The following is a 19,371-nucleotide window of genomic DNA, read 5'->3' on the forward strand; positions in this document are numbered from 1 at the left end:
GTCCTGTAAAATAAATGGTGATAGTAAAAAGCTAAAGTCTGCTTTGTGATTCCTGAGGATGCAAGCTATGCACTTAACTTTTTGCAGGGGTCCACGTTTCCTAGAGCACCTCTTGCAACTTCCTTCAAATAGAACTCTCCAGTGAAAGTCCCTTTTTCTCATTTTCAGTCATTCTCTAAATTGGTCTAGACAAATGACAGAATGCATCACTTTCAGGTAGATTGCTGAATATTTGGTGCAATTGCAACAGAGTTGCTTTGATTTGGTCCTTAATATGACGAAAGTGGGGAACTCTATTGATCTAGAGTTCTGCTTGAGCGACCAGATTGCCAGAACTGTGAATCACGTTGAGGATCTCCACAGTCACTGGCTATCAACACATCAGTCAAGTGCCCAGAAAACTGCCTGTCAGGCTATTAGATATCTGACAGAAAAATATGTTTTGCTTTTCTTCTGTTTATCTATTGGGATTACCTGTGAAATCTGAGTACAGCAGCCCAATACATTTTAATGTGACTCACATAATTTCAAAAGCAAAGCTTTGGTAAGAAGATTCACAATTTTTTTTCTCTAGCCAACATTCCATTGAATGAGAAGTTACTTTAACCAAATCATCTCTTGGAAGTTGAGCCATTAGTGGAGAATTAGTACCTATGAAACCTTGTTCCAATCATCTTCTCCCATAATTCCTTTCTCCTTCAAGTACTTCACAAAACAAAACCTACTACCTCACAATTGAGTGACTATTATATATTTTCCCCATCCTCATAAACCCTAAACTAACATTGTGTTAGATGGACTTTGTGAATTATTAAGAAGCTCACAGTAGCAATCATGCTGGGAGATTTAAAATAATACAGTAGCACAGAGAAAAGTGATTCAAATAAACACAAGGGCTAATGAAAGGTGGTGGTTCACACCTATAATCTATGAAAAATGTTAGCTTTATTTCCTTAACATATTGAACATTACCATTTCTTTAGGCAAGTGTGTGTGTGTGTGTGTGTGTGCACGTGTGTGTGTGTGTGTGTGTATGTGTATGAGAGAGGGGGGGATTTGTGTTTTAACAGACTTGTGCATCTTTTGATTCCAGGGCACTCTAGTTACATTTCCATATTAGGCTCAAGATTTTGGCTAATTGGTATCAGCAAAAGCAGATATGCATCTTCTCACAAATCAGTCTTAAGGGGCACTTCTTCCAATCAAGTCTTTTCCTATATTACTAATCAAAATTAATCAATGTGGCTGTCCCACAGAAAACTGCCTATTTTTTTATGTAGGATTGCTGTCTTCACTTTATAGATACATTTCCCAAATCACTCTGTGTGTGTGTGTGTGTGTTTGTGTGTTTGTGTGTGTGTTGGTACTAGGACTTGAATTCAGTGCCAGGGCACTCTTTAACATTTTCATTCAAGGCTGGCACTATACCATCTGAGGTATACCTCCATTTCCAGATTTTTGCTGGTTAATTGGAGATAAAGAGTCTCATGGATACTTCTGCCTGACTTTGAACTCTCAATGTCCTGAGTAGCTAGGATTATTGGAGTGAGCCACAGGCCCCTAGTACCAAAGTCACTTTTGCATTTATACTTTAGCCACTGAAGACTTGACCTTCACTGTGTTTAATAACACTTGTGGGATTTAATTGACTTAACATTTTACTTTTTTGCTGGATATTTGAGTTTTGAGCATACGCAATGTATGAGGCATTCTAGTACACCACAGCATAGCAGTAAATGTGTATTCACCTCTGGGTCTTTGAAATACAGAAATCCAGAAACAGAAGGGGGAGGAAAAATCGGAGACACAAAAATAGGACATAGCTCTTTATGTGTTTGTTTATAAGAAGTTGGGCATTAGAAACTGACAATGTTTTTAGGATTGGCAGTAATTCTCTTGGTGCTCTGACACAGACAAGAAGTAATAAGCAATAAAGAGAACCGTCGGGTTATATTCCAATAGGTATATGTGTGCATGAATCTCTAGAACAGACTGCCAGCCCTAGACATTTGCTTTTAGTCACTCGATCACGTCCTGGCGATAACTCTCACTTCAAATGATAGTAGAACGATTTAATATGACAAATCTAAGAACTCAAAGAGGAAATTGCAATATAATGTGAGCTGCAAGCAGAGTGTGGATTTTGAGAAAGGAACCAAGTGAGCCTTTTGAGAAGAGCATTTGTGGGAATAATAACATCTCTGTAGGTTTGCCTGCACTAGTCATCTCAACTAAAATGCTGTGCACAAAGTCAGTTCATCTACTTTAGTGCCTGCTTTTACATACAAACAGCAAAAGAGAAGGGATTATTTAGAAAATAAAGGGCTTTCGGAGAAATGCTTTTGGGTCTCTATTACAAAGCATTATACCAGGTTTTATAGCCAGGCAGTCAATGTTCATGCCAATTGAATGTGGGTTGGCCTGAATTCCTTATCTCATTGCATAGTGAAACACTTGAAAAAGTCACATTTTTACCTTCAATGTGTGAGTGATCTGTTAAGTATTGGTAATACAGACGCAATGCTTATTTGGAGCAAATAAGAGATTTTGCCAGGAGGCAAGACAAATGGGTGTCTCCTAAGCTGATTTCTGAATTGCTATAGCAAATTGGCTCTCTCTCCCTCCCTCTCAGTCTTCCTTTCCTCTCTTTCTCCTCTCTCTCGTCTCTCTTTAAACTGATAACTGATTGAACTTAATACTAAGGGAGAGGCAAGTCTTGTTTTTTTGTTTTTTCTTGACTTGGAATTTGTTCACTGGAAACTCAGAGAGAAAGTACTGCAACCTAGTATTGGAAGGTTTTGCTGTGTAGAAATGGATCCTGAGTGAAATAAGTAATGTCATTTGTCCTGAGGGAACTTTTAATACAAGGGAAGTTGGTGAGATTCAAAACTTCTGAAATTTTTCTAAGTCTGGGTCAATCCTTTCAAAACGAAGGGGTGGGAAAGAAAGAAAAGACAAGACTCCGCCAAGGGAATAAACACAAAGCAAAAAGGTCAGCAAGGCTGTAACCACGAAAAACCAGATGCTGAAGATCCCCTGGGAGAGCTCACTTTGGACTTTCTCTTCCTTGTTCAACCTGGTGAGTCAGCCAGACTGAAGAAGTTCACCTGACACACAGCTGAAATGGCCAGATCTTCCCCTTCTTCCTCTTCCTCTTTCCTTCAATAGGAAGCAGATTTTAAACTCCTAGGTACCAGATAGCTATTACATCCAGAGGAAACTACTAAAGGGCTAAAGGCAAGCCAACTACACTGTAAGGAATTGCAAGTGCCTTTGATGAAAAGCCCTCAGCTTTTTCCTAGCAATCTTAAAAAAAAAAGACAAAAAGCATAATAGGTTTCTCTTTCCAGGCTTGTTTTAAATAACAAGGCAAGCCCCTCTATCTAAAAACACAATGTTAACCAAACGCAATGTTAATTAAAGGTCACAGTTTGGAGAAAAAACAAAGCAGCAACTCTGGCAAATCCTGCCGTAAAATTTGTTTTCATTTCTGGCTAACATCTGAACTTCCACTTGGCTGTGTACCCAAACTGCGATTAGTTAACTCCTCATCTCCATATATCTAGACACCTTTGGCGCTTACATTTGTGTTGACTATCTAATGCATTTTCAAATCATAGATTTAGCCTGGAGTTGACTGGATCAGACACAGAGTAACTGCTTGTTTTGGTTTGCTTGGGGGCACTGCTGGGTTTTCAGCCACTGTCACAAAATAATCATTAACACTGGTCTTCCTTTCCCTCTCCAACTGTGTCCTGTATTGGGTGATAAATTACAGGCTCACTCTAATTATGGATTCCAGCCTGGAGAGTCCATTTCTGGAATGTACTTTTTTCTCAAGTGGGTGGCAATAGAGCATGTGGCCTTTCAAAAAGAGTTAAAACATCTCCTATGAAAACTTGCCTGACATCTTTCCTCCCTACCTCTCATTAGACTTTCTTATATGATGATCACATCCTGAGCACATATTACTCACATTGACATGGTGGCATGCCAACTATTTCTATAGCTGGGCAGTCCTCAAATGATCACTAGTAGTTCATAAGCTCTAAGTACCTCAAACCTAGGCAGGAGCTGGGACATTGTATCTGTGTGATGTAATGGTTAATACTGTTTTCTCAGAGGATGTATTTTTTTTTTAAAGAATCCTAATCTAATACAGTTACAGATCCAGTACTTAGGAGGCCCAGATCTGAGATCCAGTTCAAGGAAGAGCCTACTCCAAGTACCTTAGAATTCATAGTTGGAGATGATTGAGTGGCTGGATGGATAAATGATGAAATGTTTGAATAGATGAATAAAGAAGCACATCAATTCTAAAATAATCTCCACCATGTAAATACGTTGAACTCCTATAGGATGTCTGAGTCTTTTACCTGCTTATAGACTAGTGGGCGAAGGACAGAGCTCAATGGCAGAGCCCTTCCTTGCCCAGCTATATGTGAGGTTCTTAGTTTGGTTGCCAGTACCATAAATGAAACAAAAAGCAAGCAAAATCCTGAGCCAGGCACTGTTGGCTTCTGTTGTAAGCCTCCCCACTTAGAGGCTGAGATCTGAGGATCATGGTTCAAAGCCAGGCAAAGCAGGAAAGTCCATGAGACTCTGATCTCCAATTAACCAGAAAAAGAAGCCAGAGTGGAGGCATGGTTCCAGTGGCAAAGTAACAGCCTTGAGCTAAGAAGTTAAGGGACAGCTCCTAGTCCCTGCATTCAAGCTCCAGGAGAGTCAACAACAACAAAATACAGCAGTAACAAACAATATAACACTATGTACTCTTGTGACTCCTTCTTAATAATACCATTTGATTTTATGATCTACTTATTTCTTTTTTTTCTATTTCTATATTATGATATACATATTTTTTTAACATTCAGTTATTAAATGGTCTCACTTCTTTTACTGTTACCTAAAATTAGCTCAATGTTTAATCCATTCATTAACTTTGAATATAGGCAAAATAATCTTTATTAGAAATAAGTAATAAAGAATCATGAGTCAACGAAGATCCATGTCTAAGGAAAAGAATCCCATCATTACTGTTGACATCTCTGGTATCTATTGTGATTACAATGATTCCACTGTAGTGATTAATCATTATCTTCAATTTGGACTTTATTCCATAATGTTTTTTTTTTTTTTTGGGTCCGGTCGTGGGACCTGAACTCTGGGCCTGGGCACTGTCCCTCAGCTCTTCAGCTCAAGGCTAGCACTCTACCACTTGAGCCACAGTGCCACTTCCAGCTTTTTTCTTTTTGCTTATGTGGTGCTGAGGAATCGAACCCAGGGCTTTGAGCATGCAAGGCAAGCGCTCTACCACTGAGCCACTTTCCCAGCCCCTCCATAATGTTTTAAATGATTTTTTTTTTTTACAGGTATGGTTGTATCTGTTAAAAGAATCACCTCCAAATGCCACTCTGGCCTATTTGGGTTAAAGCCTTTTGAAAAGCAACTGTTAGGTGATCACTATAATCTTCATTCAGTTTCTAAGTGCAGGAGATGAAATTCCTAGAGGAAAAGTGCCATTTTTTTCTGTACACAAACATTCCTAACCATCAACGACTGGAAGCTGACTCAGCGAAAAGGCCCTGGCAAACATATTTTCTCCTAGTCTTCTCACATAACTTAGCTGCTGTCTCACAATTGTGTCTCCCGATTATTTACGGTCCAATGCATTGCATCAGTGTCCAGTCACCTATTTAGGTCCTTTCCTATTGAAGCTTCCTTGGCTATATCAAACCAGTTTTCAATAAATTTCTATACTTTCTTTGCTTTGGTTTGTTTTAGGTCCATTGAAATCTCAGGCCCAGTGGAAAACTTTGAGAGAGCAAAGCTTACATTTTTCCACTCTTAAATAACCAATCGGTCTTACACACTTTTGAACTTAATGCATAATCATGCTTAGTACTGTGCTATAACTCATTCTGTACCTTCAGGTTTATTTTGTTCCACTTCTGGGTTAAATGCAGCTGTGATTCCCTTATCTTCACAACAGTAAGAGGTTACCTTGCATGAACATCCCAGTTAATGTTCACTTCTGAATATATTATGAAATTAAGCCAACTCGCTCCAAAGGTGAATATATCTTTAGTTTTACCGCAGGATGCTGCTTTTACTGCCCTGTGGCTTTTACCAATACAATTACTACCAGAAAAATTTAAGGGTTCTATTTGTTCCATGTCTCTACTGTCAGTCCTCTAAGATTCATTTTCCTTTTATGTTTCTGTTCACTAATGATAAAGTCTTCTATATTTATTTCATTTTTTTGTGGGTCATGGGGTTTGAACTCTTTTTACAGCTCAAGGCGAGCGCTGTACCACTTGAGCCACAGTGCTACTTCCAGTTTTCTGAGTGGTTTATTGGAGATAAGTGTCTCATGGCCTTGCCTGCCCAGGCTGTCTTTGAACCACGATCCTCAGATCTCAGCCTCCTGAGTAGCTACGATTACAGGCGTGAGCCACCAGCGCCCGGCACTTCATTTTTTTTTGTTTTGTTTTTTTGAAGGAGCTTGGTCAGCTGTTTGGTTCTTGTTCTCACTTGATTGCTATTTTTTTACATTTTGATTTATAGAAAATTAAAAAAATTCTGATATCAATCCTTCAACAGTAACAAATAAATTACAAATATCTCTACCACTCTGTACTTGACTGTCTCTCAGTCTATTACTTTGAATAGAAGTTCTCAATATTAATGAAGTTAAATATTTTCTTTTACAATTTGTACTCTCAGTCATGTTTAAGAAATTTTTCCTCTTCCACAGTTATAAATATATATGCCTGTTTTCTATTTAAATCATTTTAAATGCCCATCGAAATTTTCTATACACCTGAAACTGATTCTTGTGTATGCTATGAAGTACAGGTTCAATTTTATTCTTATTTTTTCAAGGTGTTTGACAACATTGTCACCCATCACTCCTAACCCATCCCTTCTCTCATTTTTCTTTTCTTTTTAAATTGAGATTATGTGATTACATTAATTTCACATACTTCACAGTGAAGTATTTGGAATAATGATAGTTAAAGTCACAAACACATTTTACCCTTCAGAAGGCAAATTGTCATTATCATGGTCTATAAAGTTTGTGAATTCTATGAGATTTAACAATACAATTATTTCTTCCACTTTTATTCTTCCAATTTTATTCTTAAATAAAAAATATTTGCCACACAGATGATTCTTTGTCCAGCACACCTCTTTTTAACTTATTTCTATTATTGTTATGATTTAAATTTTTGTTTATTTTGTTATTTTTCCATTGATTTCCTACCGATGAATAAAAATGATACATGTATATGGGGTCAAATGTGATATTTTGATACATGTATATAACACTCAATGGTCAAAATAGTGCAATCAGCATTTGTGTTGGGAAAGTTCAATGTCCTCCCTTCTAGCTATGCTGAGATACACAATTCATCGTAATGCTGTTGTGTTGCAGAACACTAGGTCTTAGTCATCTTATCTAGTTTTATTTGTCATATTTGTTATTCAACTCCTTCCTTCCTCTACCATTCTCTTCTCTACCCTCTTCTCCTCTCCTCTCCTCTCCTCCCTTCTCTCTCTCTCTCTTTCTTGTCCCTCATAGACCCTGATCGCTGCTGTTCTCCTCTCAAATTCCGTGAGGTCAGCTCTGTAGATTGGCAGGCAAGGAAGAATGTGCCCCACCTGACTTCCTATGCTTCTCTTTTCCTCCTTGCATGCATCCCTCCAGCTCTATGTACGCTGCTGAGGGTGTCAGAATTTCATTCATTTCTGTGTATGAACAGTATTCTATGGGTATATATTGCACTGTCTTGATCTACTTATCTGTTCATGGACACCCAGTTGATTCTATATCTTAGCTATTGTGAGTAATGCTATAAAAAACAATGGTCTGGGTGTATCTTTAGCATACTGATTAATTTTCTTCACACACATAGACACAAACATATATATATATATATATATATATATATATATATACATTTTTGCTTCTTGTAGTCTGTTTCTACTGCCTGGGGAAAATTTCTTCAGAGTAGTCATATACTTACTAATTTTCTTTTAGCTACATCTCATTTGTAATGAAAACCACTCAGAATTATGTTATGAAATAAATGAATATCTTTGCTTTACAGTCCTATGGGAAGGTGAATTTATTACTTATTTTGGGATTTTTTTCATTAACATGTCCTGTCAGCTGACCCAGCATTTTTCTTGCTATCCTAGTGACTATGGAATGGCAAAAGGCAAAGCTCAGATCACCTAGTTCATCAAGGTGATGACTACCTTTAGTGTTTAGCTTCCTGTGCTGCTTACAAAACCACTTTTGGACTAGAGTATGTCCTATTTATTCAACGGTTTGCTGAAACATTTAAATTTGGTAATTTTTATGAATATTTAGCAGGAATTGTTAATATTTTTAAAGAATATCAATCTGACTGTTTAATCCCCAGTACTAAGACGTTGGCACTGTTTTCTTGAAACAATCATTTATTCAGATTTCCCAGGGTATTCTATGATGCCTTTCTAAAAGCTCCCTCTGAAATCAGTGCTATGTAAGTATTTGCTGGTTTTTATAATAGGAACTGCATGCAGGAGCTCAAACCAACACACCTGATATGAGGTTTTGGATTCCCCTTCACTTCACAATTGAGCTTCACTTTTTTCTCCTCAGACTCCAAAGGGAACATGACATGACTTGGTTCTTGAACAAAAACGGGCCCATGAAGTGTATAGTCATCTGAAATGAGAAGAGAAAATGTGCAGAATGAAGCCACGACTGGCTACAGCACCACAGCAGAAACAAACAAAACCCTCCCACGAAATTCAGAGCTGCGCACTCAGTGTCAGCTTCTGCATGCCATTCCCCACGAAGACGGACTTCAGGTGGGCTAAGACAAAGTAAAGCCTTGGCTGTCTTCTTTCTGATTGGTCACTTTGGCTGTCAAGTCTCAGCCAGCCTGGCTGGCTACTCCTCTTCCTTCCTGAGTCTATTTGCTCTAACTCCCCCTACTCAGTTCAAAAATTGGACCTCCAATTTCCCTTTTGTGCTGTGCTGTCACTTTGGAAGGCTGTGTAATGTCATCACATTAACATCTCTTATGCTCTATAAGTGAACACGTAATTGGAAACTGGCCATGATCATTTTTAAAATGTGTTAATAACAAGAACTATATGATATAGATGGTCTTAATATATGCATTTAGTATAGCATAATATTTACAAAATGTCTTAAAACAGCTTATATATTACATGGTATTGTATTATATTTATTATAGTGTAGTATATTATTGTATGTGTTTTACACATACACACCTTATATAGTCTGCACTGAAAAATTATCTATAGTAAAGTTTCTCTATTTTTTGTACCCACTAAGGGCCCCCATGCATGTATGCTTGGCATATATGCCAGGGACAGAAGAAAATTAATCAGGTTGGTTTGGGAATCCAGGTGATCAAGATCAAAAGCTCAAGCTCATTTCTTTGAAGATATATAATTCAGATTTAAGAACAAACCAAAATGCTTCAAGTTAAAGTTGGAACAGCAGAAAATATAAGAAGAAAACCTAACCAAACAGAACTTTAGTCTATTACAGAGAATTAGGAGTAATTCTCTGAAGGTGCGGAAGGACCAGGAAGTATAATGCAATGGTGAATCAACTACTAAGTCAGCCACGTGGGTTAAAAATGGGAAAGTGTAGCCAGTCACCAGTAGCTCACACCTGTAGTCCTAGCTACTCAGGAGGCTAAGATCTGAGGATCATGGTTCAAAGCCAGCCCAAAGAAGGAAAAATATGAGACTGTTATCTCCAAAATTTATCACCAGAAAGAACTAGAGGTGGAGCTGTGGCTCAAGTGGTAGAGAGCTAACCTTGAGCCAAAAAGTTCAGTGACAGCCCCAGGCCCTGAGTTCAAGCCCCAGGACCAGCAGCAAAAAAATGTGCATCCAGAGATGCTGTAAATTATATTCCCATTACCAACTTCTCTCCTAGTTCTATATATAAAATTCTAAGTCAGTAAGAAACTTAAACCAAGAAAACAGAATCTATGAAAGCAAACAAATAAAAGCCCAGAATAAAAGCACCCAAGTGTGCATTTTTTCCAATACTGGTGGACCAAATCCATATATTGCAGAATCCAACTATTTACATTTCAGATTTTCAACAATTACATAGATATTTTCAAAACAAATTTAGATGACTGGTCAAGGGTTAGTTCATTCCAACTGTGAAGAAATGAGTAAATTTTTGGCACATCTACTTAAATGAAAAAATGTTCTTTTCATCAAGATCACTAACATAGCAGCTAGTTGAGTAGATTTTTCCTCTAAGAGAGAAATATTTCCATTGTTGTTTTCCAATTCTAGAATTATGTATGTGTGTATATAATATCAATCATCTCAATTCATTGGTGCTCCCTGATTTGAATTTCATACAGAAATATAGTCTATTACTAGTAATTCCAAATAAGAATAAAACACAATAATGATTACCCAGGATGCAGCTGGAAGCTCTGGATTAACATCTGTACTATTTCTCAATGTAGCCCAGCCGTATTTAAATAACAAAAAGGATATTTTTTTCCAGTGTATTTTGTAACAAGAATTGATAATAATGATGCTCTGCCTTCGCTATAAATAACATACTCCATCTAAAGTTTTATTTCTCTTGGTTAACCGAGCTCCCTTCTTGAAAATTAACATTAGCATAAGAGAAAAGATATTTCAGTTCTCATCTGAGGAAATCCACAGCCCTTCATGCTCCAGCTATTTGGTTTCACACAGATGGAGGGGACAGATTTTAGTAAGTTTAGCAGTCCAGGTGTAGAAAACAGATATCCTAGCTTTTAAACTTTTAGACTTGGGTTACAAATAATTTTGAGAAAAGGAGTTACTTTACTTTGCCAGAACATGGAGATACCTAAGAGGGAGCCAGAGTCCAGGAGAGGTACTCTTAGGATGCATATACTCAAGAGATCTAGCCACACACAGAGTGACTGTCATGTGTCTGAGAGACACATGCAAAGCACTGTGTTCCTACCACCTTCAAAGCCTTAGCTTTGTAACTTGCCTTATGCAACTGAAAGAATGATTTTCATTTTAAAGGCTTAAAGGACTATTTCAGAAAATAGTAGAAAATTCAAGTTAAATATGTCTCAAAGTTAGAATGTAGATCATAGCATATGTGTTTTAGTAAACCTGGGTCAGATACACTGGGCTAGAAGAATCTGGAATCCATGAATCTGGACTTCAATCAAATCCTCTAGTCTCTCTCTCTCTCTCCCTCTCTCTCTCTGTCTTTCTGTTTGTCTGTCTGTCTTTCCCCCTCCTCTTCTTCCCCCTCCCACTCCTCTTCCCTCTCTCTCTGCTTCTCCTTCTCCTTCTTTTATTCTGGTTTAAACTCAAGACCTGGACACTCCCCCGTAGCTTTTCCACTCAAGGCTGGCACTCTATACACTTGAGTCATAGCTCCATGCTCAGCTTTTTGCTGGTTAAATGGAGATTAGTGTCTTACGGACTGTCCTGCCCAGGCTTAGCTTCAAATCAACACCTGAGTAGCTAGGATTACAGGCATGAGCCAGAGGCGCCCAGCCATCTCTGCATCATTCCTTTTCACAATCAAGTTCGATAACTGAAATCACCCACGCTTCTGTTCCTAGCACTCTAGTTCCCAAGAACAGGCCATTGGGCAACACTGGCTTTAGACTCATTTTAGACTTTTTTCGGGGGAGGACAAAGTCTAACCAACACATCTTTGCTTGATCACACGTAGAGATGCTATTTCAGCACACGTTGACTCCTAGATGAAAGGGATGCATTCACACAGAGGAAATGTTGGAACTAACTCCACGAAGGAAATGGGTTATCTTAAGCATGGATATGCACATTGGTAATCCCACCACTGGGGAGGCTGATGAAGAAGGATCCAAGTTCAAGGCTAGCTTAGGCTACATGAGTTTGGGTCCACCCTGAGCCACATAGTAAGAGCCTCCTCGGAAAAGGAGAGGAAAACCAAGTGAAAGGAACAAAGACATATAAACATTAACAAATAAAACCCCAACAGATCACTCTGTAAAGTTATAGGAACCAATTCTCCCTTAGAGTATTCACAGTTGACTTCAGGAGATGAAGAATGAGCTCTCCCCAGGGACTGCACTGAAGGGATGAACATGTGTATCCATGAGGATACACAGCATTCCTGCTGTAACCACGACTTCTTATTAGAAAGACGTGAACCCGTTGTTATTTATGTGACAGAATATTAGAGCAGGTGTTTTTTTTATAGCCCTCCCCATCCAACTAAAAAAGTATCCCAGAGCTCCTAATGTGTTGGAGAAGTTTGGGAATGGACTTAGACAATCCAAGGTCTCTTTCCAGTGGGAGAAGCAATGAGTTCCCATCTTCTGGGAATTCCTGAACATCATCATTGAGATGAAAATGGATCTGCCAGGCCACTGACAGTCCAAACTCAGTTGTTATAGATTGTAAATCATAGCTTTTAAGTTCGTGGCTTGGAGGAAGTAGCGTAGGTCCTGATAGCTATACAACATGATTATCTGGGTGCTTTTCTCCTTGTCTGCATCACCTGTCTCTTTGTAAAGAGGTAAGAGACTAGAAAAGTTTTGGGTCATCACAGGATGGGTGGGGGAGGAGAGGGGAGAGGTAGAGATATTTGATGACCAGAAACTTATTTAAGTGAAAGGTCAGCTTATATTGCAGAGACCCTGAACTTCTCTCCCTTTGGTTCATCAAATACTGAAAATGATTGGAAAATAATACTCCTGGCCAGCGGGTCTCAAATTCATTTTCTTTCTTTTTATCCCATATCATCCTTTTCTTCTCCAAGTCAAGCTTTTTGGAGAAGAAGCAAAATCAATTTGTTTGTGAACCAACTTCTTTCTGCAACTTCCCATAAGCATCTCAGAAATAAAATGGAGTCCCAGAGCTAAGGAAAAAAAATTGTAGATGACGAAAAGTGATACATAGAAGCACAGAATTTTAGAGTAGAAGACACACTTTGATCATAAATGAATTTTTCCAGATTAAACTATATCTATAATGGGAACAAAATTATAATGGGAATTATATATATATATGTATATATATACACACAGAGAGAGAGAGAGAGAGAGAGAGAGAGAGCACAACTCTGTAATGAAAGCAATAATAAAGCACCCTCTGCAGCTAGATGTTACATGATTGATTTGCAGTTTGAGGACCCCAATGGTGTATTTTTTTCTTCAGATTAATCTGGCCCATGTCTGCATATTCATCCACTCCCCTCCCTGACAAGCATCACACTTGGTACACAGGCTGCCACAAGCCACACTGGGTAAAAAAATGGAGTGGTTGGGGACAAGCAGAGAAACATAAGACCAAATCTCAGATGATAGTTAACGCAAAGGAGAAAGGCAGAGAGCCAAGTATCATCTCCACAGGAACAAGTTCAGAGAAAATCGGACTCCAGCGAAAGGTCAGGAGATAACACACATAAAGAAACAAACTAGAGGAGAGTTCTGGGGAAATCTCTCTGGTGCCAAGTGTAGCTATTTTATCTATCTATCTATCTATCTATCTATCTATCTATCTATCTATCTATCTATCTATCTATCTATCTATATGCACATATATATTTTTATATATGGCTTCTGTGAGCAATCCCAGAAGTAGCTGAGGTACGAGCAAAAGCACCAAAGGGGCTGAATCCAATCAGGAAACTGGTCTAATCTCAGTCTAATCCCAGATGTCACTTAGTAAAAAATAAATACATAAAATTGGAAACAAGTTCTAAACGAATTGTTTCTTGAAGTTTCATGGAGAAACTGCTTATATGAAATTATCTTAGCTAGGAGGATGACATTACCAAAAGAGGCAGATTCTTGGAGCTTTTCCAGACCCACTAGATTTTTCTTATTAGGGTTTAGTGGCAATGGCATTTTAGCAAGTCACTTGGTTGCCCTTGGTTCCTTCATAAGTTTAAAAACTAGTACTTAAACCTTTTAAGTTGAGCACAGACAACCTGCAGTCCTAAATGTGAAAGACGCTAGTGAAGAAAAACCACACTGCGCATCTCCCGCCTCTTTGCTAGGTCACGGAGATGAAGAACACATTTGGCCACTATCCCTTGGGGGCCAACGTGTTTCTTTTCTGCTGGCATTGTTTCTTAGCCAAGATAAATCATTTCTGTGATCATTAAAAAGGACATAGAAGACTCTCACGGCCAATGGGATACAGAAGGCCCTGTGTGAGTCCTTTCTGGACTATTCTGGGACTCAGTTCTCCAGGGGATGCACAACAGAAATGCGATGCTATGATTTCATCTTAGGAATCTAAAAACCCCACATTCCCTTCCACTTATACTGGCTGTGGAGGCGCCAGGTGCTGCGCCTGAGGGTTGTTCAGCCCCCTTAGCCTGATGGCAGTCATGAGAGTGTTGCTGGAATAGCCAAGAATCTAGGACGGTGACATAGACGATCTTCCTACAACATCAAAGAGGCGCCTGATTAAACACCTGGTCTTGAGAAGAAAGACTTCAATGCCAACCATCTCCATTTGAAAGCAATCAGGACAGCCAATGGAGAACCCAAAAGTTTCAATATAAGCTTAGATTATCAATCAGGGAGGAGTGGATGGGTGGAGATGGGGGCTCTAGGTGGGTCACACCTGTACTGTAGCTACGTGCTGTCTTGTGCGTGCACAGAAGCACCCTTGTGCACACCTGGGTGGCTGCCATGTTGTGTCATTTATCTGGCATATTCTATGTCCTTTCTAATGATCACAGAAATGCTTTATCATGGCTAAGACTCTGTAAGGTGGGCAGGTCTCTGTGGAACTAAGCTACTCACACAAATCCATGGACAATCCTCCAAGGAAATCCAAAAGCAAAGGAAAGCCTGAAATGATGATTGCCCAGCACATGAGAATTCCTTTACAATTGAATCTCTGGCTGTGGAAATGGTGGCGGGTCAGCTGACACCTTGTCATAACAGATATGATTTACTGTTGTTTGCTTGTATTAAATAAGCAGCCAGGGAGGTTCAAAGTCTCCACACAAATGTCTATGTGTGAACTATCACACACAGTGTTTGTGCTGAATAAGGATTCTACTTGGTTGTTCAACCGAATTGAACAGGAGAAAAACAAATATTAAAGGAGACAGCCATGTCTGCTTAAATGGAAGAAATGTTCCTTTCATTTGGTCTGGCTTCCATTTCCATGTCTTTAACCCCCTCAAGTGAGCATTTTAAACAGGAAGGAAAAGAGAAATCTACTGATGACTGGTTGTATGTTTAAAGGCATGATGTGAAAAAATGAAAATCCAAATCAGAAGTGAGCACGTCTTATATTACTTCTTTGTTCTCTGGTTACTGGAATATAATGTGACACAATGTCAGACACACCAAAGCCTTAAACATACATAACGCAGGTCCTACCAATGGTGGTGGGATGGAGGAAACATGAAGAGATGGTCTAGTTTGACAGAAAATCTCTGCACTGTGGAAGGATTTGCAAGAAAGAGTGCCAATGAAGAACCAGAGGGCCTGAGTCAACATATCCTACTCTGACCCCACCCTTGACCTGTTCCTGAACAAGACATGGAAATAAATGAGTGGGAGAAATAAGTAGTAGGGTGATTTTGACTTCGAGCCCTAGTTATGACACAGATGATACACTTTCAACAAATGCAAATACTTCACAGCTCATTTGGAGGCAAAAAACTGACCTGAACTGATGTGAGGCTATTTATAGGCTCGGTGTGAATATTCATGTGCTTTGCTGCAGAATTAGCAATGCGCTTGATTATGGAGTGCTGACCAGACTCAGCTGGGATGTTACATAAATACTGGGCATGTTTTGTGGGTCATCTTTCTTTCCTAAGATGAGAGAAACGCTCTTAATTAACAAACATTTCTGACCCGAATAGTTTCTGATCAGAGTTTTGGGGCCCCTTCTAGAGACTAATTTTACTATTGCCCAGAGGAGATACAGCCCAAAGGAGATACTGTCCTAATCTCATGGACTCTTTTTTTTGGGGGGGTCTGGTCGTGGGGCCTGAACTTTGGGCCTGGGAGCTGTCCCTCAGCTCTTCAGCTCAAGGCTAGCGCTCTACCACTTGAGCCACAGCGCCGCTTCTGGCTTTTTTCTTTTTGCTTATATGGTGCTGAGGAATCAGACCCAGGGCCTCATGCATGCAAGGCAAGCGCTCTACCACTGAGCCACCCTCCCAGCCCATCATGGACTCTTTATTCTATAGGGAAAGACAGATAATGATCACCTAATCTAGCCAACTTTATCTTTTTAATGATTAGACTTTATTTTTAGAGCATTTTCAGGCTTGGATAAAAAAGTCCAAGCACAGGTATCCTCTGTACCTTTCTTTATCATGCAGTTTCCCGCCATTTGGCATTACTATTTTTGCTTTTATTGATGAACCAGTATTAATGCATTATTATTAACTGATGATTGCCCATAGGTTTTATACATACACACATATATATAGCTTATATGTATAAAGCTTCATCTATGCCTCTCATAAAACTGCAATAACAGGTATGTACCACATCTATATTCTTTAGAGAGGGCATCTCTCCAGTTTTATAACAGGGGTTGGCCTCAAACCACGATCCTTCGGATCTCTGCCTCCATGGCATGAGCCATCCTACTCAGTTTCAGTGAGTTAATTCTCCATGTTACTGGTCGTCTTTTTCTTCTGCCTAGTTCCCTGTTACTGCCCTGGTGGATGTAAAGGCACACGAGGAGGATTGGTCTGTATATGACATTACAGAATGTAATAATTTTAAGCCCATTCTTGAACTCAGACACACTTGTGATCAACTGGTCTGGGCTGCTCCCTTGACTACTGTCCTTTTGGATATTTCTGAATAAACATGTGGCAAAACCTACCAAATCATGTCTTTCCTACACCTTTTCTCCTGTATGAATATACAATTTTCTATTGCAAGAAGTATTTCTGATTGTGTGCTAATCCATTATGAAGGAAGCTAGCTTTAAGCTGGAATTCACACATGGTAGCCTTTTGGACAAATCACTCACTTAAAGAAAAGTAATAATGTTTTACATATGTTTTTGTGTGTCTTTGTATCCCCAAAAGGATGTCCTAGGGAGTCACTTAACAGGGAAGATGTTTACTCCAAATTTTGATTGGAATTGGGGATTGGGTGCAGGTATATAAATTAGAATCATATATGCCAAGATGCACAATCCATAAACATGAGCCACTACTTCATTCTTTCTCTGTTCTCTTCTCCTCTCTTCTCTCTCCTCCCTACCCCCATCTCTCTCAATTTGCCCAGAGTGGCCTCAAACTTCAAGTTTGAGTTCAAGTCACCCCAGTGGCTGGGACTACAGGCATACACCAACTGCACCTGGATTGTGAGCTGGGTGCTGGTGGCTCACACCTATAATCCTAAGTACTCAGGAGGCTGAGATTTGAGGATCATGGTTAGAAGCCACCTGGGCAGGAAAGTCTATGAGACTCTTATGTCCAAAAAACCACTCAGAAAAAGCCAGAAGTGGTGCTATGGTTCAAGTAGTAGAGTGCTAGCCTTGAGCACAAAGAGGCTCAGGGACAGTACCCAAGCCACACGACTGGCAAAAAAAGGGACATAGTGTGGATAATTTCAACAAATATATTGTGCTGTTTTAATCATCTTGTGGCTGCCAGAACTGATAAAAGTCAGAGCTCTTAATTCAGATGTTGGAAATTCTTTGGATGAATCCCTGGAGGATGTATTTTTTCATATAATAAAGATTTTGGGTATGAGTCTAAAAGACGTGCTTTGGGTTCTGATGTTCCCTTGTTCCTTGTTATGAAGTACATGGTGGCCCAAAGCTGTCCAGGTTATTATGTGATCTGGAGAAAGAACTCACTCATTCCCTGATACACACACACACACTCTCTCTCTCTCTCTCTCTCTCTCCCTCTCTCTCTCCTCCCTCCCCCTCTCTTTCTCCTTCTCCCTCTCCCTCTCCCTCCTTCCCCCCCTCTCTCTCCAAGTTTTCCACAGCCCCAGGGCATCCTCTTTCTCAACTAAACAAAAGCATGGCCAAAGTGTTGACGTTGCCTTTTCTCCACTCAGTCATAACTTCACGCCTTCTTGGAGACCATCTGTTTCAAGTCCTTCTGGGGTAAGATGCTGGTGTTCTTAACTCCTCAGCAACACCCTGTCTCCCATTGCCTTCCCTGACATTAAAGCGGCCCAACACAGAGTGCCGCAGGCAGGACCTTCATGCTCCACGCACCGTGGTTCCACGAGTAATATTCATGAGCCGCTGCACCTGTCTCTTTGGCAACTGCATTACCCCATTTCTGTCTTTCCTTACAAATCTCAGGTTTTTTAATTTGGCACACACTGAGTGTACCAAGATATAAGCCAGGATGTGTGAAAGGGAGAAATCTGGGAGCTGTAGACACAAAACTGACAACATATTTCTAACGGGAAAGATCCACTAGTTCTGAATTTAGTTTGCTTCTCCTTGGGTCGTAACTTCTTTACATTGCCTTGCATGTTGTTTTTTCGATGACAGGACTGTCATAATACCCATGGTGAAGTTGGAAAAGAGAAAATAAATTTGAGATGAAGTTTCTGGCAGGATCTGAGCTGGGGGTATGGGGTCTTGAGGGCAGGACCTTGGCATCCAAATGCAGCGTTGGTAAGTAAACCCAAATGAGACTTATGTTCTGTATCACTCAGGGCCGTCAACCAGAAAGTGCTGCTAAATAAAGGATAAACACATCCTACAATCCATGACTCCACGGAGGCAGAGACATGCTCTATACTCTGCACAGGAAGTTTTAGGAAACTGCAAATCAACTTAGCTTTTCTGTGGATGGACGGATTAATTTTGGAGATATTTGAGTTTGAACTAAGGGCTTCGTGCTTGAGAGGTGGGTAGGCGCTCTACCATGTTAGCCAAACTCCTCAACATTTTATTTTGTTACTCTTACTATTTATTTTTATTATTTTATTCTTTTTACACAGGGTCTCTTGCTTAATTTTTTTAATGTTACCATTATATAGAGGGGTTATAGTTACTTAAGTCAGCTAAAGAGTACATTTCTTTTTGGACAGGTCTCTTACTTTTGCCCTGGCTAGTTTTGGACTATGACTTTCTTGCCTCTGCTACCTGAGTACTTGGGATTGCTAACGCGAGCCTCCCTGCCCAGCATTCAACTTTGGCTTTCCCTTTGTCAGCAGATATATCCCAGGTAACCTAATCAGAGCTCTGGAAAATAATAACTAGCATTTCTTAAGCATAGTCCAGGTTCTGAGCTAAGTGAAAATTGCTACTGGGTCCTGTATGGCACAACCACTTATTACAACTCCTCCTTTCTTGATGAGGGAGGATGAATGGGTTAAGGATAAGCCT

At 39.6% G+C, this 19,371-nt stretch overlaps 1 protein-coding gene across 2 annotated transcripts in view; it reads right to left on the reverse strand.

Annotated features, from left to right (window-relative positions):
• The window catches only part of Cntn4 (contactin 4), a 456,937-nt gene that overhangs the window by 262,542 nt on the left and 175,024 nt on the right, over nt 1–19,371 (reverse strand). For both annotated transcript variants that reach the window (XM_013010395.1, XM_013010396.1), the window contains one exon: nt 8,593–8,719. In XM_013010395.1, coding sequence (XP_012865849.1) covers nt 8,593–8,719 — 127 coding nt within the window. The remainder of the gene's footprint in view (nt 1–8,592; nt 8,720–19,371) is intronic.

This window comes from Dipodomys ordii, unplaced genomic scaffold, assembly GCF_000151885.1.
Source record: "Dipodomys ordii isolate 6190 unplaced genomic scaffold, Dord_2.0 Scaffold12, whole genome shotgun sequence".
NCBI classification, from domain to species: domain Eukaryota; kingdom Metazoa; phylum Chordata; class Mammalia; order Rodentia; family Heteromyidae; genus Dipodomys; species Dipodomys ordii.